At 36.2% G+C, this 26,740-nt stretch overlaps 3 protein-coding genes and 1 long non-coding RNA gene across 6 annotated transcripts; 3 read left to right on the top strand and 1 right to left on the bottom strand.

The window, feature by feature from the left end:
- The first annotated feature begins 3,362 nt into the window (after positions 1 to 3,362).
- On the top strand, positions 3,363 to 8,978 carry LOC137748598 (nuclear transcription factor Y subunit A-4-like). 2 transcript variants are annotated; one of them, XM_068488767.1, is made up of 8 exons: positions 3,400 to 3,485; positions 3,758 to 3,799; positions 5,040 to 5,290; positions 5,784 to 5,899; positions 6,079 to 6,150; positions 6,948 to 7,112; positions 7,823 to 8,235; positions 8,333 to 8,978. In XM_068488767.1, exons 3-7 carry the CDS (start codon positions 5,053 to 5,055, stop codon positions 8,219 to 8,221), a joined length of 990 nt encoding a protein of 329 aa, XP_068344868.1. In that variant the 5' UTR covers positions 3,400 to 3,485; positions 3,758 to 3,799; positions 5,040 to 5,052; the 3' UTR covers positions 8,222 to 8,235; positions 8,333 to 8,978. The 2 variants fall into 2 exon arrangements, with proteins under 2 accessions (XP_068344867.1, XP_068344868.1); XM_068488766.1 differs by lacking the exon at positions 3,758 to 3,799 and having other exon boundaries at positions 3,363 to 3,485; positions 8,333 to 8,976.
- A 1,910-nt stretch (positions 8,979 to 10,888) lies between these two features.
- LOC137748597 (carotenoid 9,10(9',10')-cleavage dioxygenase 1-like) lies at positions 10,889 to 16,318 on the bottom strand. The gene is made up of 14 exons (XM_068488765.1): positions 15,963 to 16,318; positions 15,810 to 15,880; positions 15,708 to 15,722; positions 14,986 to 15,097; positions 14,800 to 14,899; positions 14,337 to 14,399; positions 13,848 to 13,958; positions 13,583 to 13,767; positions 13,186 to 13,324; positions 12,347 to 12,440; positions 12,170 to 12,271; positions 11,617 to 11,868; positions 11,292 to 11,403; positions 10,889 to 11,054 (listed from the first exon to the last, which is right to left on the bottom strand). The coding sequence occupies exons 1-14, from the start codon at positions 16,197 to 16,199 to the stop codon at positions 11,025 to 11,027; spliced, it is 1,623 nt and encodes a 540-aa protein (XP_068344866.1). The 5' UTR covers positions 16,200 to 16,318; the 3' UTR covers positions 10,889 to 11,024.
- A 409-nt stretch (positions 16,319 to 16,727) lies between these two features.
- Positions 16,728 to 21,219, top strand: LOC137748713 (uncharacterized). 2 transcript variants are annotated; one of them, XR_011070106.1, is made up of 8 exons: positions 16,728 to 17,499; positions 17,683 to 17,891; positions 18,504 to 18,604; positions 18,740 to 18,822; positions 19,004 to 19,054; positions 19,312 to 19,382; positions 20,172 to 20,359; positions 20,880 to 21,219. It is a non-coding gene; the product is annotated as an uncharacterized lncRNA (long non-coding RNA). The 2 variants fall into 2 exon arrangements; XR_011070107.1 differs by having other exon boundaries at positions 17,683 to 18,378.
- Positions 21,220 to 23,085: 1,866 nt separating this feature from the next.
- On the top strand, positions 23,086 to 25,100 carry LOC137748099 (nuclear transcription factor Y subunit A-4-like). The gene is made up of 4 exons (XM_068488187.1): positions 23,086 to 23,154; positions 23,263 to 23,427; positions 24,139 to 24,551; positions 24,649 to 25,100. The coding sequence occupies exons 1-3, from the start codon at positions 23,086 to 23,088 to the stop codon at positions 24,535 to 24,537; spliced, it is 633 nt and encodes a 210-aa protein (XP_068344288.1). The 3' UTR covers positions 24,538 to 24,551; positions 24,649 to 25,100.
- Positions 25,101 to 26,740: the final 1,640 nt, after the last annotated feature.

The following is a 26,740-nucleotide window of genomic DNA, read 5'->3' as shown; positions in this document are numbered from 1 at the left end:
ACATGATATTTGATGGAAGACTTAAAAATTAGATAGTTCGGATCGTTGAAATACATTACAGAAAGGGCTCACAAAAACTTGTAACAAAAGTTGTGTGAAGAAAGTAATGTCATGAATCGGAATATATATAAGCTTTTTTTTTTTATTTTTTTAACAAACATATTATCTAAACTAAATTGAAAGGTAGTCTCTTAATAAACTAACAATTCGTCGAGAAGAAGGAAACATATATAGATCATAATAACAGTCAACACATGCTAACTCTCCAAAGGTGCTTTAGTGAGGCGAAAGGTATTTTCCAACTAGACAAAAGGAGACGCACATATACAATAAGGGTTTCCTTTTAGAATAAAAGGACACAAAATATTCAGGAAAGCTTTCTGTTTGTGTGTTGGTTTGTCCAAATCCAAAGGTAATTGACGACTGCCATGGAATGGAAGGACATCCATTACATCAAGCCCTTAAACACAAATTCAACCTCGCATTCATGCAAATTTTCTAAGAAACCAAGACGTCGTTTGGGGTGTTCTAAATGAGGTATGGTAACAATTTTTGTACTTAAGAAGAATGGTGTATTTTTGCTCAACACCAATGGCGATGAGCATCATCATTGTTTTAATTATTTATTGATGGGTGAGTACAGTTTAATCTATTTACAATATACAATTAGATATTTAAATTCATCCAATAACTATTAATACGGAACAAAAGCACTCTTTTAGAATAAGATCTAGCTCTTCTAACAATGCATTAACATTACATTTGGATCCTTGAAGAAGACTTACCTAGATCGGGTGTGCTAACGTGACAATTTCACAAATCCATAATGCAATGTTATATTTTAAGTTATTGACGTAAAATACATACAGTTAATGCACTTTGTGTAGACATGTCAAGTTCTCTGAAGAGGAAGTGTTTATTGAGATAATTACTTACATTGAATGAATATCCTACAACAGTGACCATAACAATAAAATAAAAACACGTGTAAACTTTTTATTTATTATTATTCATATACTCAATAGCATTGTACACAATATTGCGTGACAATATACCTATATCATAAAAATTATTCTCGTCTAGTCTTATGAATCATTTTGTGCTTTTTTAAGTAGGTGATAAATATGTATAAAAATGAGTGATGCGACTAACACTATAGGATGTGTTTGTTCGCCCTCCTTAGCTCTCCGGATTAAAAGCTAGTGAAGTCCCATGTTTGTTATTTGGAAGGGACTAGTTTTAATGGGCTTAGCTCTCACTCGCTTCGACTACCGACATCGCTAAACGGTCTTAGCTAGTCCTCCCGCAAACCATGGGACTGCTAAGACCACATATCTCGCGTCCTTCATCTCCGACTGACAACTCATATCACATCCTCGTCATCTTCGGCTCCTCAATTTGCAGAGATGGCCAACTCGTTCATCAGCCACAGCAGCTGCAAAACAAAAACCAAATTGCAGCTGCAGAGACCCCCGACCGCTAAGCAAACTCCTCCCTGCTTCGTCCCTCCTCGCTTCACCCCTCCCATTACTTGTCCCTCGCAAGATTCGGAACCCAGTCCCATATACAAACTATGCCCTGCTTCGCCCCTCTCATCTACCATTTCTAAATCCAGATCCCGCAAAATTCGAAGCAAAATAGGCAAAAAATTCTGCAATATTTCCACTTTCAAAATCCAAAATTCTAAACAAAAAAATTAGGAAGAAAAGTGGAAGATGAACGGAAAGAAATACGAAGAAAAAGATGGAGATGGACGAATAAAAATTTGGAAGAAACAGAGGGAGAGGGAGAGGGACAGAGCAAAATAAGGAAGAAAAGGGGGGATTAGCGGAAAAGAATTGGGAATAGAACCAGACAGTGGTAGTAATAAAATATTATTAAATATGTAATAATAATATAAAATATTAATAAATTTGAATTAAATAATATAATATTAGAATGCATTATTATTCTACATTTTAGTCCGACACTGTATTAAACGTTTTATTAAGTTAGTTCTGTTTAATTTAATCTAAGTCAGTTCAGATTAGACCTTGAAATTAATTCAGTTAGCGATAATCTGCTACAAGAAACGCACTATATATAAATTAGTTGGAAAAAGGCCTTACCTACCAGATACACGTGGGTGCCCATCATATTCCCAAGACCATTGCGTGGCATAAGTAGCACATGTGTTTGGCTGCTACCCTGGTTCGTTGGGTAAATGCTCAAATAGCTTTGAGTAGTGGGACCCACTGGACACGCTGCTAGGCCGACACGTTGCGACCGCCTTTATTTTCATATTTGTCCTTTTCTTAATTCTGAATCTACTTGTTGAAAGAAAATAAATTTCTTTAAAATTTTAACTGGGAATTGTATACAAATTTCACGCTCGCCAAGCTTCTAGACTTCAAAATTAGTTGGACAGCAAATAGTGTACATTGCCCAAATTACCCCCTGCCACTTATTATCATTACTTTTTTTTTAAAAAAAAAATTGTATTTGGATAAGTATCGAAAAATATAAAATAAAAAAAATTGCAAGTCGCTCTTTACCACAGTGGTGGAAAAGTATTGAGTTCTTGTACAACAACAGGAGTTCGAATCTCGTCAGAGACTAATCTAATAAAATCTTTCGTTTAACAAATATATATATATATATATATATATATATGTGTGTGTGTGTGTGTGTGTGTGTATGTAAGAAAAATTTGAAAAAAAACCATACTCCTAAAAAAATAAAATAAAATAAAGATTGTAACCTTTTTTTTTCATTGGCGTTTTCTTTTTCGGCTCCCCATGCATCAAATCTTCACTCTATCTTTGAAGATTGGAAATTCAACTAAGCTACACAAAGAATTATGCATAATTAGTTGGTATTGAAATTCTCATAACGTGATTCAAATTTATATATCTAAACTATATATTAATGAAATTTTTTTTGTCAACCAAAAAAAGGTAAAAAGACATTTTTATCTTCTATCACAGAAAAAGTTAAGAATAGTAACGTTGTTTTACAAAACAAATTTTTTCTTTTTTTGTTTAAACCTCACATATAGGTGATTTTATCATTTCTAATTTAAAAAATAAAAATCTCTTCCTCTCTCCTCACTCCCACGTTCCCTCTCACTCTCTTCCTCACTTCTTCAATTTTAAAAACAAAAATAAAAAATTTCACACACATTTTATATGCGAGCGTATACTAGTAAATAGAAAAGAAAGAGAAAATTGTAAGGTTAATTTTGTCAAGTCACCTTAACTTCTCTTTAAAATTTAAACTAATGAATATACATTTAATTTCCAGAATAATATTTTAAAAAAGGTTATCATATTTTTAAACTCTATCTGTCTGCGTCACCTTCCACTGTCTCTCTTAAGGTTGCAAAGAGAAGGAAGATAGAGAGAGAGAGAGAGAGAGAATGAGACTTGCATCGACGACTTCCCATCCCTGAAATCAAAGCCAAAGCTTCTTCTTAGGGTTCTTATCCTGCTACTTGGCTCACCACTGTAAGATTTTCCCTCCCAATTTTTTGCTCCAAGTGTCTGCATGTTTAAATTGTTGTTTTTCTTAGAAAAGCTCCTTCTAATCTCTGTTTGGTCAGCGAGAAAATATTAGAAAGTTTCGAGCTTTGGTTTTGGATGTGGAAAAGTGAGCTCAAATTTCCAGCTTTGCCCCCTAATTTTTGGTTTAATTGTACATTTGATGCAAAAGCTTTTGAAAATTTAGCCTGGTTTAGTGGAGTGGGACAGTGTATTTCACATGTATTTATTTTGATTAGGAACGATGTTGCCACTCTAAGCTAGATTAAGGGGAGGCGAAGGTATGAACCCGCTATCAACCAGGGCAATCCACCATTTGCGTGTATTTCACATTTATAAATTTGAATTTTTTTGTTCATGCTTTTTTGTTTTTTATTTTCTATAATTGCATATGATTAAAGATATAATTACATGTTAAAGATACCCAAATGATTTGTGCTTATATTTTTGTTTATTTCGTATATGATTGCTTAATTCAGAGGGACTTACAGAATATTGTTGAGCGCATAAAATTCTGTCCTATGTTCCTTTTTGGCTTGAAAATTAATTATCTTTACGATATCCCTGTCTGTATTCCTCGAGTTCATGGTAGGAACTCTATGGTTACCCAAAAGGAGGGGAGATTGCAATACCCCATTGCGCCACCGCTTTAACTTTTTGATAGCAGTGTTTAGGGTATTTAAACCTGGGAGTTTAAATGTCAGCTAGAGTTAGTACTATTAGAAGAGGCCTGGGGTCATCAGAAATAGTGTAAGAGCATCCCAACCCATTTCCTATCGGTCAGTTGGGAAAAAGAGTTATAGCAACTCATCCCTGCTATTGAGAGAAAAGGCGCTGACCCTCTATGCTATGGGATAATGGATGTGGGACGCAAGAGCTAAGACTCCTTTTGAGTTGTTGTACATGGGTAAGTAAATGGTTACGTCTCAATTCACAAAGGTCTGCCCATTGTTATGTGAGCAATTTTCTTCCTGGTGCAAGTGCCAATGCCAAGGAAGGGAGGTTGTGATACCCAGAGGGAAAATCATAATATTTGTGAAGGAAGGAGGATTGTGAGTCCCCTGAATCACATTGGGTATGCAGTAGGAAGATCTAGAGCATGCAAGTGAGGCTTAGGAATCCAAAACTGTATTGGAGGTGACATTTTTGGGAGAGGTCTTTGGCTGTTACATCGTTTGGTTGATGTACTTATGCCTAGCTTTGTCCTCAAGAAATTTGGTAAAAAGCTTGTTAACTATGAATACTACGATTTAAATGGAACATCAATCTTTACCATTCTGTTCGATTTGTTTCGCTGAATTATTTTATGATCCATGTATGTATTTTTCTATAACTGAATGACGGTTTGGTTTCTGGCTTCGGATATGATTTCATGAATGTGCTCCTAGTGGATTTACACATTGTAGGGGTTTTCTGTCTTTTCCTTTCTGCCATGACAGTTGATCAGTACTTTCTTTTGGTTTCTGTCCTCATCTTCCTTACTTATGTTAAATGTTAAACCCATGCTTATATTCTTCTCAGGAGAAAGTGGTGAATGATGCCAGCTAAATCTAATGAAGATCCGCATGTAGAACATGGTGCTGAGACTGTGCTGCAACCTATCTACTCCCAACCTTGGTGGCGTGGAGTGGGGAATGGTACAGCATCATCTATGGTGGATCATAGTAATAGTATGGTCATGAATGGAGCTATGCAGGCACAAACTAGTGCTAGGCTGGATGGTCGGGCCAACTTCAATAAAGAATTGCGGACTACAGTAGAATCACAGTCTGGTAGTTACTTTTTGAATTATCATATCCCACGAAAATTTCTTGTGAACTTAGTTTTCGTATGTTCTGGGAGATTTACACTTGCTGATATAATAAATTAAATATAAAGCAACCATTAGGAAAAACTTTTCATTTTCTTTTACTATAACTTTGTGTTCTTTCTGAGATTGAATGACAGAATGTATCATCAGTTTGACATACTGATCAAGACCCTTTAATCTGTGAAATAAAGGAAAAGTTCAATGTTTTTATGATCTAAGCTGAATGCCTTAATACAACTGAGTATTTTTTTGGAGAAAAAGAAATTAAGTAGGCCGTACTTAAACAACGGTGTTAGATATTACAATCTTTCTCCCACTAACTTATTTTGTTTATGAACCAGTTTATTTACGAAAAACTTTATCTAGTTGAAAAAAAAAAAGGAACTGCATTACGAAAAAATTACGTCTAGTTGGAAAAAAAAGACATGTGTTAATGCGAGTTTCTTTTTGTTCAGATGGGAACAGTGGAAGTGAAAACCAACATACCAAAAGTGTTTCATCCTCAGTGGTTCCTGCAATGGGTGAACACGTGGATCCAAACTCACAAATGGAACTTGTTGGCCACTCAATTGTAAGTACTTTCTCTTTTCTCCTCACATTCTACGCATACAAACCTTAAAACACATGGAAATAATTACAGACATACGAAGAACAGGAATTTGCATCCATTATCACTATAGGCATCCAATTTCTTCTGGAAAAATGTCTGCTGTTCAATAAGAGGGTTTACAAGTTTATTAAACTATGCAGGTTATGTCATCGTATCCGTATGCAGATCCACAATATGGTGGGATGTTGACTTCTTATGGGCCACAAACTATGGTATGCAATCTGCAGTTGTTGATATTGTTTCAGTACTATATATTGTATTTAAGTTGGCACGGCAGGAAACCTTCAATGAACTGTGCCAGTTAAAATGAAGCTTTGTAAATATAGGATTTCCATACTGCTCTTGTAAATGTGTTAAGAAAGCAGGAGGAAATGAGATACATTAATCATATCAATAGGTCTTTGAGCCAATGATGCTCTGGATACTATGTTGAGGAAGTAAGGAGAATGAGATAAAAGGGTTCAAATAGTGTCCAGCTCTAGCCAAAACTAGAAAACTAAATTATAACCAAGTGAATTAAATTATTAATTAAGTAATTTACCCCTATAAACAAATGGGGAAAGCAAATACTTTTATCTGGAATCCTAATTAAACCACACCTTTTATTCTCCAAGGCTTGCATTTATGCACATTCATACTTCGTACCAATATTTCTCTCATCAATTTCGCCCCTTATCTACTGTCTCACTCATCAATGTAATCCTTACCATTAAATTCTGTTAAAATGGATAAGGGACGAAATTGATGAGCTTGAAACACAAAGGATCAAACTGATGAGTTGGTAAAAGATAAAGGACCATTTGTGATAAAAATATGTATTTATGTTTTTTCTGTCGGGTTTGGTACCATATATACATGTTTGGTAATCAATGTTGTAGTCCACAATAGATGCAACTCTTGCACTTTCTAGTCTTGTATAAGCAATAGGATGAATATTATCGTACTGCACTGAATTTAGTGTTGAGAAAAGTTGTCGTTTCATATCTGATGGTTTTTAGCATGATGCTAGTTGCCTCCCCACTTCTATGGTATGCATCCTGGTAGAATGCCTTTGCCTCCTGATATGGAAGAGGAGCCTGTGTATGTAAATGCCAAGCAGTACCATGGTATTTTGAGAAGAAGACAGTCACGTGCTAAAGCTGAGCTTGAAAAGAAACTTATAAAAGCTCGAAAGGTAAATGATTTCAATTCTTTCGCTCTTCAAACTCATGGGGAGTTGGGTACAAGAAACCAGCAAGGATGAAATATGGAGTTTAATGAATATTTGTTCTCTATGTCTAATTTCTGAAGACACCCATCAATACAGCTTTAATTAAATTAAATAAGTAAACTAATCATGCCAAGTAGTATGACGTGTAGGGTGACTTGTGAATATAGGATCAACTAGTAGCAAGTATGAGCTTGAAATCGAAGGTCTAAGGTGGATTAACTAGTAGCAAATTTGATAAAGTTATACAATATTGGAAGTTAGAAATATGGAAATATCTAAAGAAACACTGTAACTCTGGAGATGTATTATCAGAAATATTGGTAAATGTTGGTAAGTAGCAGTCATTTCTGACTCGTCTTCACTGGTGTCGTTTTTTTTTTTGGTATGCAAATTGGTGATATCAATGTAATGTTGGCGATATGCTGAATGAAAATGTCTTTCATTCCATGTTCATATTAGCATATACTTTTTACAACCATATTGGTGGATCTATCGATTTTTTCACTCCCGGACACATGCTTTAGGCTTAAATTTGGGTGGTAAAGCCTTGACGATATGTGGTGGTTCCTTTAGGTTTTATGTTCATACATCAGTAACTACTTGATCTGCTTCTTCTGCTTAGTAATTTGTCCTTTAGGGCCTGTTTGACATATGATTTTATTGTCACTGTACAGCCATATCTTCATGAGTCTCGACACCTGCATGCATTAAGGAGGGCAAGGGGGTGTGGAGGTCGCTTCCTTAATACAAAGAAACAAGATGATAATGACGAAAATTCCTCACTAGAAAAAGGCATGAATTTGGATGGAAACCATTCAGCTGAATCTGCCAAATCTGGTTTTGAGAGCTGTCCAAATACCAGCAATGGGAATTTTGATTCCTCAAATGTCCAGCAAGACAGGTCAGGTCAATGGCTCAGGACACACAGCCACCACACACACTCTAATGGTAATGGCCCATCATCAGCATACCCTTCCACGTTTGGTGACAGCAAGGAAAGTGTGTTCCTGGGTCAACAGAGGGAAAACATGCAGTTGAATGGGTCATCTCGCGGCGCCATCCCCAGTAAATGAGATCCCTCTACGAGGTTTGGGTCCCCTCTTGACAGGGTTTCAGTTCATGTGGCAAACTGTTTTTATCAGTTGTCCATCTTCTTGTATTACATAGAGGCTTGTATTTTGCAGGAGATGCTCAAGGCGTGCAGAGTCTCTCTTGGAGGAAACCTGGCTGCGCAATGTCAGTATCCGGCAACTCATTCTTGGCTTTGGTCACTTTGTAATTATTGGGGGTGGGGCGGAAGGAGATGGTGGTGGAGTTCATGTCGTCTTGAGCCTGCCATCACTTGCACTCACTCCTGTTGTAGAAACAGTAACAACAGGCATCAGTTGGGAACTTAAAACCAGAAAATTAGTTGTGAATGTGTAGATTCTAAACACCGCAGGTATTTTGATTTTCGAAAGTGTGTTGTGACTTGGGTTTCGGACGAAATTTAGGGGTGTGGTGACTCTTGAAAAGGCTATTTCCCATCCCTGGAGGGGAGAATTTGATCTGTGTTTCTAAATGTAGCTATAATTATGTTTTATGTTTTGATTACTATCTGGTTTTCTTAACAGTCCAACTACTTTTTGAGGCACTACTGGGTTTGATTATTGTTTAGTTTTTAGTTTTTATTTTTTATTTTTTATAATACTCCAGTTTAATTGTGCAAAAACCAAACTAGTTTCCACAATTTTGAATGAGTATGTGAATAGGGGGAGCTGGGGTGTTTTGAGTAAATTTAGCTTTAGGATGTGTGTTGTGACTTGTGAGTAAATTAAGTAGAGTTGTAACCAAAACAGGAAAAGAATAAATTAAGTTTTCATATAAATATTTTTCCATTTTGCAAAATGATGATTTTGCAAACTATTCTGGTCTATGGAAATATGACAAACTGACTTCTCTTATATCATGAACAATGTATTGAGAAACAAATAAATTTCTGGTTATGACAAGGTTACATAGTATTAATTTGTACGAAAATTGAATGTTTAAGATTGAAAATAAAAAGGGAAATTTAAAGAAAAGTTTTCGGTACTGTTCACTTTAATGAAAAATCACATTTTTTACATTAAAAAGTCAATCTTGGTACTTAAAGTTTTTATCGTTAAAACTTAAAGTTTTCAAGCACTTTTCATTAGTTTTCCTAAATAAAAAACCTAATAGTTTTGGAAATCAGATATCAGAACCCAAAAATTTCCTAAGAAAATGTAGAATTAAAAAGAATTTTGGAAACAAGGCATGAGAAAACAGAAGGCTTTCTAGATATCAATGAAGCCCAGCCCAAAGTGAAATATCTGGAAGGCAGTGGACCACGTGATTACCAATTTACCAGTCCAAACAAAGCTGAAACCCTGGCACACATCTTGCAATCTAAAACCTCCCTTCCTCCCTCCCTTCCCCGCCTTCTCTCTCTCGATCGAAGTATAACTGTCTGTCTGTAAAAGCAGCTAGAGATGTCCCAATGATGAACAATTTAGTAATCTGAGGAGCATGCATGAAATTACAATTAAAAAGATTGGTGCTCCCTTTTCTGGAGAGGTTGAGGAGCCAATTCTTAATTGCTTTTCGTGCTCTCCAGGTTGAAACCAGGCTTTCCTGAGGGATTTTCTTTCTTTTTCTTTCACCATATTTTGGTTTTTAGAAACATTGATTCATATATGCTCAATTTGTTTGAGGTTTTTCAATTTTCTAGTTTTTATGTTTTTTTTTTTTTGGCTTGTTAAGCAAATTAGTTGTTCTTTGTTCATCCATTGTGCTTGTAGCTAGAAACCAAGAAGATGATTGGTTTAGGATTAGTGAGTTTGATACAAGTAGGAACCAAATTGCTGAGAGAAAGTAATGCTTATTTGGATTGGTGAAAGTTATGAATCAAGGAAGTCATAAATAAAAACTAATGTTTTTGCTTCACTTACGAAGTTTAGCTCATTTCTCTTATTCCATAATGTATATTATATTGTTTAAAAGGCGATCCCAAACCAACAAAGCTTCTCACTCTACAAGAGTCGAAAAATGAATGTTTTTTCGTACGTAATCTTACCTTTTGTTTTTTTGACAAAAAAGCTGTTTTTACAACTCAAATCTATGATCTTTTAGTCATAAAATGAGCAATCTTTTAGACTTGATCGATGACATTAATCAAAATTAGTAATGTCTCGATCTTTTGGTTTTTAGGTCCACGAAGCGGTTCGGGCCAGATAGGCATAGGTTCAAACACCTTGCGTTTCTAAACTTGGCCGAGAATGTGGTCTGTCTAATCTGGTCATATAGACCTCCAATTTCTTGTAATTGTGATTGATTTGAGCTGAAAACACAAATTGGATGGTAATGTTGTCATTTAGATTCCTTTGACAAGCCACATTAACGAGTGTGAATGTGATCTCTTATGCACTCAAGTTTGAATCTTCATCCTCACAGTTTAGATTAGTTTAAAACAAAATATTGTTTGTTTAAAACAAAGAATTAGGTTGAAGGATTTCAACCTTCACATTTTAAGTCAAATTGGGAGGATGGTAATATTGTCACCTGCAAGATTTAGCCCTTGTATACACCAAGAGGTAGATAATTAAGATTTGTAAGCTAAAATCACAAGAGGAGAGACAAAAATTAATTAACCACTTAAACTTGTTGCTAACAAATTCGACTGCAATCGATATTGCAATCATAAAAAGGAATCCCATGCAAATAAGAAAAAAGGAAAATGCATCCAAGTATATAATTAACATTAATCAAGATGGTATAGGTATTGATTCTTTTTGTTCCAAGTAATTAAAACACAATAGACTAGTTTAATTTACAGTGGCCTGACTTCCCCTGGAGGTTCTTCCAATGATCGAACAATTAGAGCTTCGCTTGTTCTTGCAATTGCTCCTGTTCAAGCAACCGTAATTTACATCAGAAGCGCGCTACCAAGAAAAGGAATGGTAAGAGTAGGAGAACGAAACATAAACGCAAGCAAGCACCGGGTTAGAAGGCAGTTTTGAGTCAAATTAAATCAAATAAAACTGATCTGCATGATCCCAATCTTTGTGTGAATATGTCCACTGCATGATGCAGAAGGAAGTAAAGATTAAAGTGCATCTTCGGAACAATTGAAGTGGCGCTGACCTCTGTCACGAAGAATGCATGCAAACCGTATGGAACTCTCTGTGGCAATTCCACAACTGCAACGGGCTCTGGTGACATTGTCTTTGCATCAACTACATGAATTGCTGATTTTCTGCATGATCAAAATGCAAGTTTAGATTGCAGTCTGTCCTCAAGAAGTTGAACTTCATATGCACATCACTGCATAACCGCTGGTAACACCGGTTTACTCAGCTTCAAAAGCATGAGCACGGAGAGGTATAAAGAAACTTATAACATGGTTTATAAGAGATATCCAGCGGAAAAAGAAAAAGAAAAAGAATAGTCTGAGAAATGAAAATAGTACCCAGTGTTCTCGTCGTGAACAAAGAGTATTAAGTAGCCATCATCTTCTTCAGAAGTACCGCCAGGAATACGAGGAACAAAAATAGCCTCAGAACCAAATCTGCCAGGTCCCGGGTCATAGAGGCCTTGGACATTTCCTCCAACCTCAATCTGTGTTTTTCCAACCTCTGGTTCAGCATGCAGATCAAACTTGGCTACTCCTGTAACCTTGACAATGTTGTCCAGTAAGGTTCCGTACACATAACGCTGCTTCCTGATTTCACATAAGTTAATTGATGAAAATAAGTAAACATGAATGTTACACTAGCTTTTGAAAATGATGGTAACGGTACCAAATGTGAAGATATGGTGCCGTGCCACAGGAGGGGGAGAGAGAGAGAGCACATGGAAGAAACAGAGAACATGAAAGCTAAAAGCCCATTTGATAACATTTTGCTATTAGTTTTTATGTTTGTGCTAGAGATAGAGGAGAAAGCTAAAAACTAAAAACAAAATGGTTATCGAACAGGCCCTAAAAGAACATTAGGCAGCTCCCAGGGACAGGATATGCATACCTGCCGGTGTAGCTCTCATTCACCCTGGGGAAATCTACAGCCGGTTCTGATAGTTTCTTTTGGGATGCTAGACCAGTGTTCAAGTTGAATCTCATCTCGTACCTGAAAATAATTAAAACAGTCAGAAGCACCATCTCTCAAGAAATCAAGTTAGCAACATCTGTCAAAATCTCTTACAGCTCAGTTGTGAAGTTTTCAAGCTTTTCGAAATCAAGATTCTCAAGGCGGCATGTGATTAAAACAACTTCGTCCCCCTCCTCCCAAGCATTAGCTACATAAAAGGGGGAAAAAAAAGGGGAAACCATCAGAAAAAGCTTTAAGCATAGCTTAATCACGAACCATGCATGATCAAGTCATAAGTTACACATTTGAGTAAATATTAAGTCATAAGTTGGTTATGTTCCGGGACTGAACAGGACTAACAGAGCCAATTTTTTTTCTGTTTTCCGTACATGAATAGACAGACAATCACTTTGCTGACTGGTGAATCTATAAATTATGATTTACAGCAATCTAAACTACTGTCAGATTTCGATAAACAACATGGACTTACATTTGTGCCATATTAACTATTCTTCCAAGTCAGTCAAGGCTATACCAGAATTTTGGCACATTGGTCAATCCAAAAAGGTCGTACTTTATATTCAGGAAAAGTTACCAAAAAGAATTATGGATGTAGTGGTTGATCAGTTAATCGTCAGTAGATGGTAATCGGAGAAGAACAATACTCTTCTAGTCAGCATTTGATGCGAGTCAGTGATGCAGACAAACTTGAACTAGAACTTAATCAAAGTGGTCTAAAATAACTTCCGTAAGCCATGATCAGAAGGTCTGAAATTTTAGCTAGAGGAATTCAAGGATAATCTGGAACTGGAAGTTAGATCAGTACTACTCTATGAAACCAAGAAGAAAAACTGAATTAACAAAAAGATCAATAGAACAGAAAGAAAAATGATAAAATACTTGTTTCAAAGACATTGTTTTGTTGCACTACGATAGGAAGCAAATATGCGCACCATTATGGAAAATGAAGCAATTTGGAAGCTCGAACCATCTGATTAGCAACTCATCCTTTGCATACCGTGGAAGTAAACCAAAGCGAGCTTTTTTTGTTTGATCAAATGTGAATATCAACTTTTTTTCCTTCACCATTTCCTGATAAAAAATGAAAAATAATATGTTAAATTTCATTTTAATGTGATTGTTTAATGCTCAGAATAATAATTGTTAAGTTATCCATTGATCCAAAACTTAAGTGGAATAGAAGTGGGTAATGCCACTCAATGTCCATGAACCATTTGGATCAACACTCGAACACAATGCCATATTGACTAATGTTGATTGAAAAAGCTTAAGCTTTTAGCAACAAGCCCAAGAATGCATAGAAAAAACTAGTTGAAAATAATTTCAGACCTTTGGTTTGAAGATCAGGGGGAGATCCATGAAAATTGCATAGTTCTCAGTAATTGCAAAATCATGCATCATGACGGGGTCTGGTATTGTTATCGGTACAGGGTCATGCATGAAACCATCCTTCGAAATAACTCTATAAGTGACATATGGCGGAGTAGATGAATAGCCAAATGTAAACATCTCACCTGCATTATGTACTTCATAAGTTGACAGGAAAATCTCCTTATAAGGCCGGAGAAGTACCTTTTTATGAGAATGTACTTACCGGTGAATGGGTGAACCTTTGGATGAGCAGTGAAGGAATGTGTCAATCTCTTATCATAATCCAGCAAGCCAACCGTTTGCAGATCTCCATCTTCCAAAACTTTGAGGACATCTGCATAATGCAAAACGAACAATTTCATTTACAAACTAAAAATAAACAAGAGTACCAATATGTTTGAGTCCCGCAGAGATATACGAGGCAACACAAATTGTTTCTATTTCATTGCTAATGCAACATAAGCAACTTCAGTTCCACTGAAACAGAAGAAAAAAAAGTACCAATATGTCTTAGTCCCGGAAATATATAGGAGGCGATACAAAGGTTTCCATTTCAAGGCCTTTTCTTTTTCTCAACCACAAAAACCAGACATCTATATTGCATCAAAAGAAGTAGTGCAATCCAAGAACAAGTAATCTCTTCATCCCAAAGGATCCTCGAATTGATTGAAATTGAAAAGTATATGCAAGAAAATGGGTGAGTTCTGCTTACAAGGTTTATCCACCTCGTGAAGAGCTAGAAGCTTCCCATGGTGATATATGAGAGCCATGTTACCTGGAAATGTAGAAAACAGTTAGTTACGTTCACTGCTTTCTTAGGCAAGTAAAAGGACACGATTTCTTCATTCACCAGGATTTCAAGGATAAAATTTAAGTGGCATGAAAATTTCATAAATGATAACATGTAAATTTTACTTCAATCAAGGTGCAAGGAAGAAAAATATGAAATACTTAAAACTTTCACAACCGGACGTGTGTCCATGCATACTAAATTGTGGTGTATGGATTTAAAATCCTATACAAATATCAGTAACCAAAGTCATTAAAGCCAAGAAGTTGTTGCAGTTCTGACATTAACTTTAAAACAGGATAATGCATGGAAAACTGCTTTCAAAATTGTACAGAAAATAAAAATCGTTGCAGTTAAAAAAACATTTCGCACAAGAACACCTTACCAGTCCCAAAACCATAAGACATGTCTAATATTTTCAGTTTTGCTCTTAGCATTTGCAAGTTCGTCATGAATAAGCCGAGAAATCCCTTAAGGTCTCCAATCTGGAAATGACACATTGAGGAACGTAAGAAAGGAATCTCCCAACTAACGTGTTTGGCACAAGCGTAAACCAAATTGCAAGATGTACCTTCATAAATTTAGAACCTCCAAAATATTGTTCTTGCTTAAGACGTGAAGTCCTTACGTAGCGGGAGACATAAGTTGCTTTTCCATCTTTGATGCGCATACCATGAACCATACTGCAAAATGTTAACAATAACATGTATACCTTTACTTGCTTTGTCCAATTTATAATTAAACCAAGGAATTATCATAACTTTTAACAATCAAAAAGAGCAATAGCTGTAAATCTTAACGCTGAGCCGTAAAATGAATCACTGAATGCAGTACCAGAAATGAAGGTGCATAAACAATCAACGCGTACATGCTGGAAAACAGATGCATATTTCACCAAATGCACCGAGAAACAGTTCTCCGAAAAGACTACCTCGAGAAAGCAAGCAAGCAAATAGAAAGTGGAGAACACGACGAAGATAAGGAGTAATTAGGGAGTAATGAAGCACAACTAGCCACATTTTACAATAGCAAGAAAAAACAGTCGTACTGAATCCTTAACAGAAGATACTCTTCCAATATTCCCCAACACTGATTCAGTGACTTTACCAATTCGGCCAACGACACGAATACTGAACAGAAGCAATTTAAGCTATTTATGGCTTATCTCAATTTTAGCATGGAAATTGAATTCAATAACATAATTACCCTACAAACAAATTGTTCAGAAAACTTGAATTCAAAATATAAATATTGATGTGAAAAATGGAAGAAAAAAACAGGGGAATCACTCACCCATCTCCATCAAACCTGCAAGGATAGCAATAAAGAACATCAGCACAAAATACAGATGACTAATCTCTGAAACATTATTTCCAACAACTAACAGAGGCATACCAGTGATATCCAGCAACTGGTGCAAACTTTGGGTTGGGCCCCACCCTGACAAACTCTCCATTTAAGCACTCCTGCAGTTCATACATGGCATGTCATTGGCATGACAATTGGCAATTGAGAGAGAGAGAGAGAGAGAGAGAGAGAGAGAGGTACAGGAAGATGGCCGATGACAGGGAGGTTGGTGGTGGGAGGAGTTTCATCAGCCACCGGAGCAAAGTTGCCGGCGAGGTAGCGGTGAGGCCGAGAAGAGTCGTGCATCCACTTCACAATCAGCTTCTCGATCAAGTCCACCACTTTTGAAGAAAAACCCTTGTTGGGTTTTGGGTTAGGGACCACCATGGCGTTGCTCTTGAGCTGCTGCTTCTCGTCGTTAACTTCGACCTCCGCCATTGTTGTCTGGTTTCTGATCCTTGGTCGAAGTCAGTGAGTCAGCGAGTCTGTAAGTCTGTGTGGTGGAAATGGAGGGAAGGGGGGTGTTTATCGCGTCTTGTTGGTAATTGCAGTGCCACGTTTAACGTTTTATCGTGGAATGTAGGAAAGAACAGAGTGCAGATGCTGACATTATCTATTCTAAAATTGAGAGAACAGAGTGCAGATGCTGACATTATCTATTCTAAAATTGAGGAGCAATTGACTGTTCATTCGCCTACAGTCAATTGTTTGCCTCTTGACTTCATCTTATTTACAATAAAACCATGAGATTTGGGCTGGGTTTGAAGGGTATTTATTTGAACTGAGAAGGGTAATTTTGTCCGGAGGGTTTAGGACGAATTACCCCTTTATTTCACCTTATTTGCAAGAAACCCATTATATGTGGAATAGGTTGGAAGGGCAATTTTGTCCTCTCAGTTTTGGCTAAATTTAGGGGTTGCCGTGTATGGTTGCATTTGCTGTCCTTCACTGATGGTTTCGGGGAATTGAAGCTCTGACAGAGAGCGGAAGAAACACAGAGAGAGAGAGAGACAGAGAGAGAGAGGTGCCGATGGGAAGACAGCGCAGGGGAGAGGTATGGGTGATGGATTTCAAAAGTGGGAAAGTGGGTTTTGTCTTCTCGGTTTTTACTGAATTCGAGGGTTGTTGTGTACAGTTTCATTTGCTGTCCTTGAATGAGGGTTTCGGGGGGATGGAGACTCTGATAGAGAGCGGAAGAAAGAGAGAGAGAGAGAGAGAGATGACGATGGAAAGAGAGCGAAGGGGAGAGGTATGAGTCATGGATTTCAGAAGTGGGAGAGTGGGGATGGTCAGAGAAAACCATACGGGTTATCCGGATCTACCGCTGCATGCCTGGATTTCGACAGATAAGTGCTTTTTAAATTTTTTTTTTTTTTTATCAGCTTAGATTGTCACGTTTCTGCCTTTTTGTTGTGGATTATTTTCGAATTTTTTAATGTGTTAGGTTAGATTTTGGGCGAATAATCAGAGATATTAATTTCCCTTATTAGTTTTCTTTTCTCTCATTTTGCACATTCATCTCCATCAAACCCTAGAAATCGTTTCGTTTTTTGGGTATCCGGATGGCTCCTCCTTATTTCTCCCTGCTCTTTGCTTCCCCGAACCCTAGAATCCTCTCCATTTCCCCTGAACGAGAAATCCGAAACCCACAGCCCAAAACTCACTCATACGTCGCCCCTCTCCTTGGTTTGCCACTTTCCTCATCAATGGTTCGTTCTCTCCATTCGATTCAATTTCGGTGAGTTCTTTCTCTGCTCTTGGGGATTTTAGGGGATTTTATTCTCTTCCTGGTTGCTCTGATAGAAAATCATGATTGCCTGATTTTTTTTATTACGACAGTATACTTTCTCTCTCACTCGATCTACTTTTAAGTGATTGAAAATTGGGTTAGTCATTTTCCATGGTTCGAATTGAAATGCAGCTGAATCTGTCTCCCTTCGGCAGTGTTTTGGCGAATCCGTTTGTGTTCAATGGTGATTTGAGCGAGGGCAGTGAGAGCTCTGGGGTTTCGTTTTTGGTCCCCTATTAAGGGGGTGCGATGGATTTGTCAAAGGTCGGCGAGAAGATTCTGAGCTCCTTTAGGTGTGCCAGATTGCTCGGCCTTCTTCCTTCTGCTTCTGATCGCCCGAGGTGTTTGAAATTTCAGTTTTTGCACGTAATGCTGCTCTTAAGCCCTCAAATTCGATGCGTTTCGTGTTTAGTTGTGTGAAATTTGATTGTGTCGGAGTAAAATCGAGTTGAAATTGCATAATTAGATCTTATAATTTGAAATGTTTGTTCCAAGTGTTTGTAATTTGCTTTATATACTGAATAACAGTTTGGTTTGGGTGATTATCTGCGGTTTCGTGTTAATTAAGAAGAAGGTTAAGTTTAATAAGTATCATTTTAAGAGCAATGCTTATTTATCTGGCAGTGGTAGATAGTTAATTCATTGTTAAGTAGGGAATGAAAATGTTGTGCTAACTGCGAAATTTAGCTGATTGGTGCAGGGTTAACATAAACGTTTATTTTCTATCCTAAATGTATTCACGTGTTGTTTACCTAATATATGGAAGCAGACATCGTGGTCAAAAAGTGGAGGAGATAGAAGAAGAATTCTATGAAGAGTTGCTACTGTGTAATTAATTTTTTTTTTTAATACATTTTCATTTGGATTTTCACAAAACATAACACATGAGTAAGTATGTTGGTTTTTTATTTTAGTTGTAGAAATTAACAAACATATATTACATACCTTTTCAGGTGATGACATCGACAGTGTTGAAATCATGGACATGGGGTTGTGGTTTGTCAACTATTTCCAGGCCAATAGTTTATAACTATTGCCCATCTGTTCTGTTGAGGTATTTTTCAATTTTTTTGTTGTTTAAATTTATATGTTATTCATCTTTTGTGAGCATTCGTTCCAGGATTTTACGAAATTCTTAAAATTTTATTTAATTGAATTTATGGTCGTTCGGTAATTTTTTTATTTCCAGAATCCTCTAATCCTATTGATGCAACGAGTCGTAGGGGAGCCACGAGTTCACCGAAGCTTTCAAATTTTGCCCACTCATTCATTGTAATCTCCCTTTTTCTCCCTCTCTCCCTCTCTCCCTCTCCCCTGTTTTTCTATCCTATGGCATTTGGGTTTTCCCCTATTTCTCTTTCTGTTGATCTAATTTGAGGTGAAGTTTGAATTTTGGTTGAATTGGAATGTGGTTTAATGGGTTTCCTTTCGGTTGTCGATTCGACTTTGGTAGGATTGGCATGTGGTTTTTCAAGCTTTTGCAACCACTTTGGGTCTGGCAAAGGTAATAGTCTTACTCTTCATTCCATAAGCTTCATTTTGTATGCCCAAAAAAATTTGGAATGGAAAACATGATGGGAGTTTTAGGAAATGCCCATGTTCTGTAATTTTCCCCATTTGTTGTTTTTTGCAATTTCTTTGATGATATTAGCCATATAAGCATGTTTTCCTCTCTTCATTACATTCCGAATCTTTAAAATCCTTGCTGATTCGTGTAATTTCTCATATATGTTTCTATGTTTGTTTGATCTTGGTTTCTAGGTTATTATCTTAATCGACAAGATGCAAAACGAGGAGTCAATCATCACCGAGCTCTACATCCCGAGAAAATGGTATTCAATCGAATCTAATCGGTGAACGTATACATGAGAGTTAACATCGTTGTTTATTTGCAAATACTACTGCTGACCTTATCCACGAACCATTTTAACATAATAGGTTCTATTTGGATGATTAGAGTTTTGAACCTTTTCTTTCCCCCAATTCCACATGAACTGAGTTTTATTGCTGAACAGACCTTGGTAAATATTTATAGCCAACTAAAAGTGTTTTCTTTTGATTATTTTCAAATATATTTTTTAGCCAATTGACAACCCTAAAAGATTTACTTACACACACATCAAATCTGTGTTTCATAAATATACCGAAGATGTAATGCTAGATATTTTTTTTATAGTTTCTTTTGCTCTATTCTATGCTGGATAATACTGTTTTTCTGTATATTGTAGATCATTAAAATTCTGCCATGTTTGTGAAATTGAGATTTTTAAATCGAAGAACTTAACAAAGAAAATTGTACATATTTTTTTGGATAAATAATATTATCCACGTCTCATGTTATATAAAAAAAATTTAAAGTACTCTCTCTCTGTGCATGAATTTGAAACTTTTTATATTTTATAGAAAGAGAGACAATACAATTGCGTTTTATTGTTAGAGAAAGATGTGTCATTCTGGATTTGCTTAAAAATGCTTAAATAATTTGTTGTTGTGCAAACAAGTCCATTGTGGGTATGAAGGGAATGTGTGAATATCTCTTACATTAATGACTTTTATCATTTCCAGAACAATGTGATTTCACTCGATTGAACCAAATTGATTTGTTATTTTCCCATTTGAAGTTGAAGAGTCGGATTGGTGGGAATCAATTTAGAGGCACTTATCGTCTTCTAACTGGGTCAGCTGCAAATCACTACCAACGAATAACTGCGTCATTGTCTTCTTTCTTTGCTTATGAGCTTTTGGGGTAAAAGGAGTCATCTGCTTCTAGGATTTCGGGGCTATATTTGTGCGTTCGTCCAAGGATTTGGTATAATTCCCCTTTTTTAATTTATTTTTTTGAAATTCTTGATGGATATTTCTATTGTTTTCTTCGATTATTTAATTGGATTTTGTTTTTTATCTTTGCCATTTTTGTTTTCGCTTTTAATTTTTTATGTTAAAAGATGTCGTATTGTGTTTTCGTACCAAGTTATCCTTATTTGTATCTCTCACCAAAATATATACATGTAAAATCGAAGGAGACTGTAGTGTAACTCATTATAAAGTGACAAGCCCTATATACATTGATGCAATAAAATATAAACGATATCAATCCCTTGCAAATAAATGTTATTATGTTAACAAAAGTAACTTCAATTCTTAATCGTTAGTTCAATTACGTTTTTTCCATTCTATCTAGAATCTTAAATAGGGAATTTCATGTGTCTTAACAAATAATTCCTGGAGTTTTATTAAATTGTTTCATCTAATGTATCTAATATTTTAATAATTGCTTATTCCTTTTGTTTGGTTAAAGTTTTGTTCCATTTGTTTTCTGTATTGCCTAGCATGTTGTTCCATCGCATCAAAGAGAGCTTCTTTAAGCTTGGGTTTCTTGGCAGTGGCTTTCTCCATTGACCTCTACACCTGCGTCTCTCCTCGCTTTCCCACTTCCTCCGGTGCAATCTCTTTTTCTTTCTAATCTCTTTTGAGTTTCTTTCAATATGTCACTTTATATAATTTATTCATGCCTGTTGTGGATAATAGCTTGAAAATTTGTATGTATTGCATGAGCTGACTAATACTTTGTAGTGCACCTTTCTATGCAAATTATTCATGCCTGTTGAGGATAATAGTTCCAAAACCCGTAGCGAAGTGCGGACAATTTTTCTAGTAACTTAATAAAGATACTGCTTTCTCAAACTGTAAAGATGCTGCCGTTACACTACATATATCTAGTTGCTCCTATTGCCAACTCATCAACCCTCTATTATATTATTCGTTTTCTGTGGTACAAGATTCTCTTTAAATTTATGAGTTCCAGTGTTCATCGGAAAAATGACTTGTATAATACGAATAGACTGTTATGCTGGTGTTTCGTGCTAATAAAACTAAAACATGTGTTTTTGTCCCAATTTTTTAATGAATATCCCCAAATTTAGTAGTCCATCCATTTCATTCTATTCCAATATAATCTTAGGTGCCAACCGTGCATGGATTTTAAGGAGCAGACCCATGGGAAGAGGGAAAACAAGTCTTCCACTTTGACTTCACGTTATCAAACCAATAATTAATCCACCCAAATTAGGGTGTTTTGCTATTGTCTTTTGTCCCACGTTCGATCGTTTCTTTTTCTCCTCTCCTCCTAGCCACTATTTAGAGGCTTTGGGGGAGCGAGAAGAGACACCAAGAGAAACAATTCTCTTAACTCAGGAGGAGAGAACTCTTAGACCTACTTCAACTCTTAGAGTAAAACTTAAATTTTAGGTTCTAAACTTATCCCAACTTGCTCCAACCCTTCGGGCAAATATAAGTTAAAACTCAAAACTCATTTATGGGTCAAATTTAGCTCAGGATTGTCCCATGGGTTAGTGGGGCTGGCTCACCGTATATGCATATTTTTTTTCAGTTTTATATTTATAAATTCATTTAATCCAACGGTTAAGATCTAATTTGATGAAATCTAACGGTAAAAATATATATATAACGGTCCAAATTTAAATCCAACGGCTAAAGTAATTAAAAAAAAAAATTTCTTTTATGTGTTTCATTTTCTTTCACAATGTTTCACGAGTTTCATGGTGTCGGTTAGTGATTTTTTAATATTTGTCGGAATCTAAATATTTTTAGGTTAACATGTTCATAAAATTAAATTAGAATAATCTACATAATTTTTTTTCTTTTAAAAAAGTTACTTTAATAAAAAAAAAGCCTAAATTTATTCTTTAATAATATAGGCTAAAATTTTAATCTAGAATGGTTGGAGCAAAAAAACTGTTTTTGGGTTAAAATCTAAATTTTCTGAGTTAAACATTTTAGGTTTTAACCAAGGGTTGGAGATGGTCTTAGTAATATTTTTCTCTCTTAGTTTAGCCTCTAGGGTATCATCTTTGCCCTAGGAGGAGACTACTAAGATGAATGGGGGTTTGATCTCTATGTATGTAGGCAAGCTAGCCAGGCTAGATGCAACCGAATCCAACCTTTGGTGACGCTCTTGTGCGTGGTTCATGGGAATGAGACGGTGATACGAAATTTGTTAATTCCGTTAGGTATGATCCTAATCGAATTCCTTTATATTATTTGAATATACAGCCAACATCATCCAAATCAGCTGTCTCTCTTATGGAATCCGAGCATCTTTTCTCCAAAGACTTCATAGCACATTTACCTATCTGAAAAGGAAATAAGTATGTAAGCAAAGTGATAACAGTGAGTAAAAGGGAATCTGGGAAACCTGACTGATGATGACTACTGCGGACGTACCTTCTCGTGCCTGATCTCTTCTAAAGTAGCCAGAAGTTGTATTATTGTTTCCATTCACTCACTCTCTCTGTAGCAACGTATACAACGTACGTAGCCCTAGAAAGGATTGGCATACCGATTACAATGTAGGTAGCCACTATTACTTCTATTAAACACAAGAATGATACAATTGGATCTTTGGGGTCAATCGGTTTCTATGACTGACACGAACTCGGAGGCGACTCTTTGATTCCTACTCGGGGCAAAAGAGGTGCAATCGCTAAAATAGATATCAATCTCATTCTATAATGAATGGTGGTGGTGGAAGAATCTCATTTTATAATGAATGGTGGTGGTGGAAGAAATTCGAATCATGATGAAGTGATCAACCCTATATTTGCATTTCAACTTGTTTATCGTACTCGTGTTTCCCTAAATTTTAATATTAATCTGTCGTTTCATATCTGATGGTTTTTAGCATGATGCTAGTTGCCTCCCCACTTCTATGGTATGCATCCTGGTAGAATGCCTTTGCCTCCTGATATGGAAGAGGAGCCTGTGTATGTAAATGCCAAGCAGTACCATGGTATTTTGAGAAGAAGACAGTCACGTGCTAAAGCTGAGCTTGAAAAGAAACTTATAAAAGCTCGAAAGGTAAATGATTTCAATTCTTTCGTTCTTCAAACTCATGGGGAGTTGGGTACAAGAAACCAGCAAGGATGAAATATGGAGTTTAATGAATATTTGTTCTCTATGTCTAATTTCTGAAGAAAACCCATCAATACAGCTTTAATTAAATTAAATAAGTAAACTAATCATGCCAAGTAGTATGACGTGTAGGGTGACTTGTGAATATAGGATCAACTGGTAGCAAGTATGAGCTTGAAATCGAAGGTCTAAGGTGGATTAACTAGTAGCAAATTTGATAAAGTTATACAATATTGGAAGTTAGAAATATGGAAATATCTAAAGAAACACTGTAACTCTGGAGATGTATTATCAGAAATATTGGTAAATGTTGGTAAGTAGCAGTCATTTCTGACTCGTCTTCACTGGTGTCGTTTTTTTTTTTGGTATGCAAATTGGTGATATCAATGTAATGTTGGCGATATGCTGAATGAAAATGTCTTTCATTCCATGTTCATATTAGCATATACTTTTTACAACCATATTGGTGGATCTATCGATTTTTTCACTCCCGGACACATGCTTTAGGCTTAAATTTGGGTGGTAAAGCCTTGACGATATGTGGTGGTTCCTTTAGGTTTTATGTTCATACATCAGTAACTACTTGATCTGCTTCTTCTGCTTAGTAATTTGTCCTTTAGGGCCTGTTTGACATATGATTTTATTGTCACTGTACAGCCATATCTTCATGAGTCTCGACACCTGCATGCATTAAAGAGGGCAAGGGGGTGTGGAGGTCGCTTCCTTAATACAAAGAAACAAGATGATAATGACGAAAATTCCTCACTAGAAAAAGGCATGAATTTGGATGGAAACCATTCAGCTGAATCTGCCAAATCTGGTTTTGAGAGCTGTCCAAATACCAGCAATGGGAATTTTGATTCCTCAAATGTCCAGCAAGACAGGTCAGGTCAATGGCTCAGGACACACAGCCACCACACACACTCTAATGGTAATGGCCCATCATCAGCATACCCTTCCACGTTTGGTGACAGCAAGGAAAGTGTGTTCCTGGGTCAACAGAGGGAAAACATGCAGTTGAATGGGTCATCTCGCGGCGCCATCCCCAGTAAATGAGATCCCTCTACGAGGTTTGGGTCCCCTCTTGACAGGGTTTCAGTTCATGTGGCAAACCGTTTTTATCAGTTGTCCATCTTCTTGTATTACATAGAGGCTTGTATCTTGCAGGAGATGCTCAAGGCGTGCAGAGTCTCTCTTGGAGGAAACCCAGCTGCGCAATGTCAGTATCCGGCAACTCATTCTTGGCTTTGGTCACTTTGTAATTATTGGGGGTGGGGCGGAAGGAGATGGTGGTGGAGTTCATGTCGTCTTGAGCCTGCCATCGCTTGCACTCACTCCTGTTGTAGAAACAGTAACAACAGGCATCCGTTGGGAACTTAAAACCAGAAAATTAGTTGTGAATGTGTAGATTCTAAACACTGCAGGTATTTTGATTTTCGAAAGTGTGTGGTGACTTGGGTTTCGGACGAAATTTAGGGGTGTGGTGACTCTTGAAAAGCCCATTTCCCATCCCTGGAGGGGAGAATTTGATCTGTGTTTCTAAATGTAGCTATAATTATGTTTTATGTTTTGATTACTATCTGGTTTTCTTAACAGTCCAACTACTTTTTGAGGCACTACTGGGTTTGATTATTGTTTAGTTTTTAGTTTTTATTTTTTATTTTTTATAATACTCCAGTTTAATTGTGCAAAAACCAAACTTGTTTCCACAATTTTGAACGAGGATGTGAATAGGGGGAGCTGGGGTGTTTTGAGTAAATTTAGCTTTAGGATGTTTGTTGTGACTTGTGAGTAAATTAAGTAGAGTCGTAACCAAAAGAGGAAAAGAATACATTAAGTTTTCGTATAAATATTTTTCCATTTTGCAAAATGATGATTTTGCAAACTATTCTGGTCTATGGAAAGATAGCAAACTGACTTATCTTATATCATGAACGACGTATTGAGAAACGTATAAATTTCTGGTTATGACAAGGTTACATGGTATTAATTTATACGAAAAAATAAAGAATGTTTAAGATTGAAAATAAAAAAGGGAACTTTAACAAAAAGTTTTCGGTACTGTTCATTTTAACGAAAAATCACATTTTTACACTAAAAAGTCAATCCTGGTACTATTTACTTTACCCTTTATTTTATCCTTATTGTTAAAACTCAAAGCTTTCAAATTATTTTCATTAGTTTTCCTAATAAAAAACCTAATAGTTTTGGAAATCAGATATCAGAACCCAAAAATTTCCTATGAAAATGTAGAATTAAAAAGAATTTTGGAAACAAGGCATGAGAAAACAAAAGGCTTTCTAGATCTCAATGAAGGCCAGCCCAAAGTGAAATATCTGGAAGGCAGTGGACCACGTGATTACCAATTTACCAGTCCAAACAAAGCTGAAACCCTGGCGCACATCTTGCAATCTAAAACCTCCCTTCCTCCTTCCCTTCCCCGCCTTCTCTCTCTCGATCGAAGTACAACTGTCTGTCTGTAAAAGCAGCTAGAGATGTCCCAATGATGAACAATTTAGTAATCTGAGGAGCATGCATGAAATTACAATTAAAAAGATTGGTGCTCCCTTTTCTGCAGAGGTTGAGGAGCCAATTCTTAATTGCTTTCCTGCTCGCCAGGTTGAAACCAGGCTTTCCTGAGGGATTTTCTTTCACCATATTTTGGTTTTTAGAAACATTGATTCATATATGCTTAATTTGTTTGAGGTTTTTCAATTTTCTAGTTTTAATATTTTCTTGTTTTTATGTTTTTTATTTTTTGGGCTTGTTAAGCAAATTAGTTGTTCTTTGTTCATCCATTGTGCTTGTAGCTAGAAACCAAGAAGATGATTGGTTTAGGATTAGTGAGTTTGATACAAGTAGGAACCAAATTGCTGAGAGAAAGTAATGCTTATTTGGATTGGTGAAAGTTATGAATCATGGAAGTCATAAATAAAAACTAATGTTTTTGCGTCACTTGTGAAGTTTAGCTCACTTCCCTTATTCCATAATGTATATTATATTGTTTAAAAGGCGATTCCAATCCAACAATGCTTCCCGTTTTGCAAGAGTAAAAAAATGAATGATTTTTCGGATGCAGTCTTACCTTTTTTTTTTTTTTTTTTTTTTTTTTTTTATTAACAAAAAAACTGTTTTTACAACTCAAATCTATGATATTTTGGTCATAAAATGAGCAATCTTTTAGACTTGATCGTTGACATTAATCAAAATTAGTAATGTCTCGATATTTTTGTTATTAGGTCCACAAAGCGGTTCGGGC

This window comes from Pyrus communis, chromosome 10, assembly GCF_963583255.1.
Source record: "Pyrus communis chromosome 10, drPyrComm1.1, whole genome shotgun sequence".
Classification (NCBI taxonomy): Eukaryota; Viridiplantae; Streptophyta; class Magnoliopsida; order Rosales; family Rosaceae; genus Pyrus; species Pyrus communis.
The sequence above is the reverse complement of the archived record's forward strand: the minus strand, read 5'-3'. Positions and strand labels throughout refer to the sequence as shown.

Coding starts and splice junctions, on each gene's coding strand:
- LOC137748597 (XM_068488765.1), bottom strand. CDS start 16,199: ATGGCGGAGGTCGAAGTTAACGACGAGAAGCAGCAGCTCAAGAGCAAC. Junction 15,881..15,962: donor CTGTCATCGGCCATCTTCCT/GTACCTCTCTCT, acceptor TATGAACTGCAG/GAGTGCTTAAATGGAGAGTT. Junction 11,869..12,169: donor AATGAGAGCTACACCGGCAG/GTATGCATATCC, acceptor ATGTGAAATCAG/GAAGCAGCGTTATGTGTACG.
- LOC137748598 (XM_068488767.1), top strand. CDS start 5,053: ATGATGCCAGCTAAATCTAATGAAGATCCGCATGTAGAACATGGTGCT. Junction 5,900..6,078: donor AACTTGTTGGCCACTCAATT/GTAAGTACTTTC, acceptor TAAACTATGCAG/GTTATGTCATCGTATCCGTA. Junction 6,151..6,947: donor CTTATGGGCCACAAACTATG/GTATGCAATCTG, acceptor GCATGATGCTAG/TTGCCTCCCCACTTCTATGG.
- LOC137748099 (XM_068488187.1), top strand. CDS start 23,086: ATGGTGGTGGTGGAAGAATCTCATTTTATAATGAATGGTGGTGGTGGA. Junction 23,155..23,262: donor GAAATTCGAATCATGATGAA/GTGATCAACCCT, acceptor GCATGATGCTAG/TTGCCTCCCCACTTCTATGG. Junction 23,428..24,138: donor AACTTATAAAAGCTCGAAAG/GTAAATGATTTC, acceptor GTCACTGTACAG/CCATATCTTCATGAGTCTCG.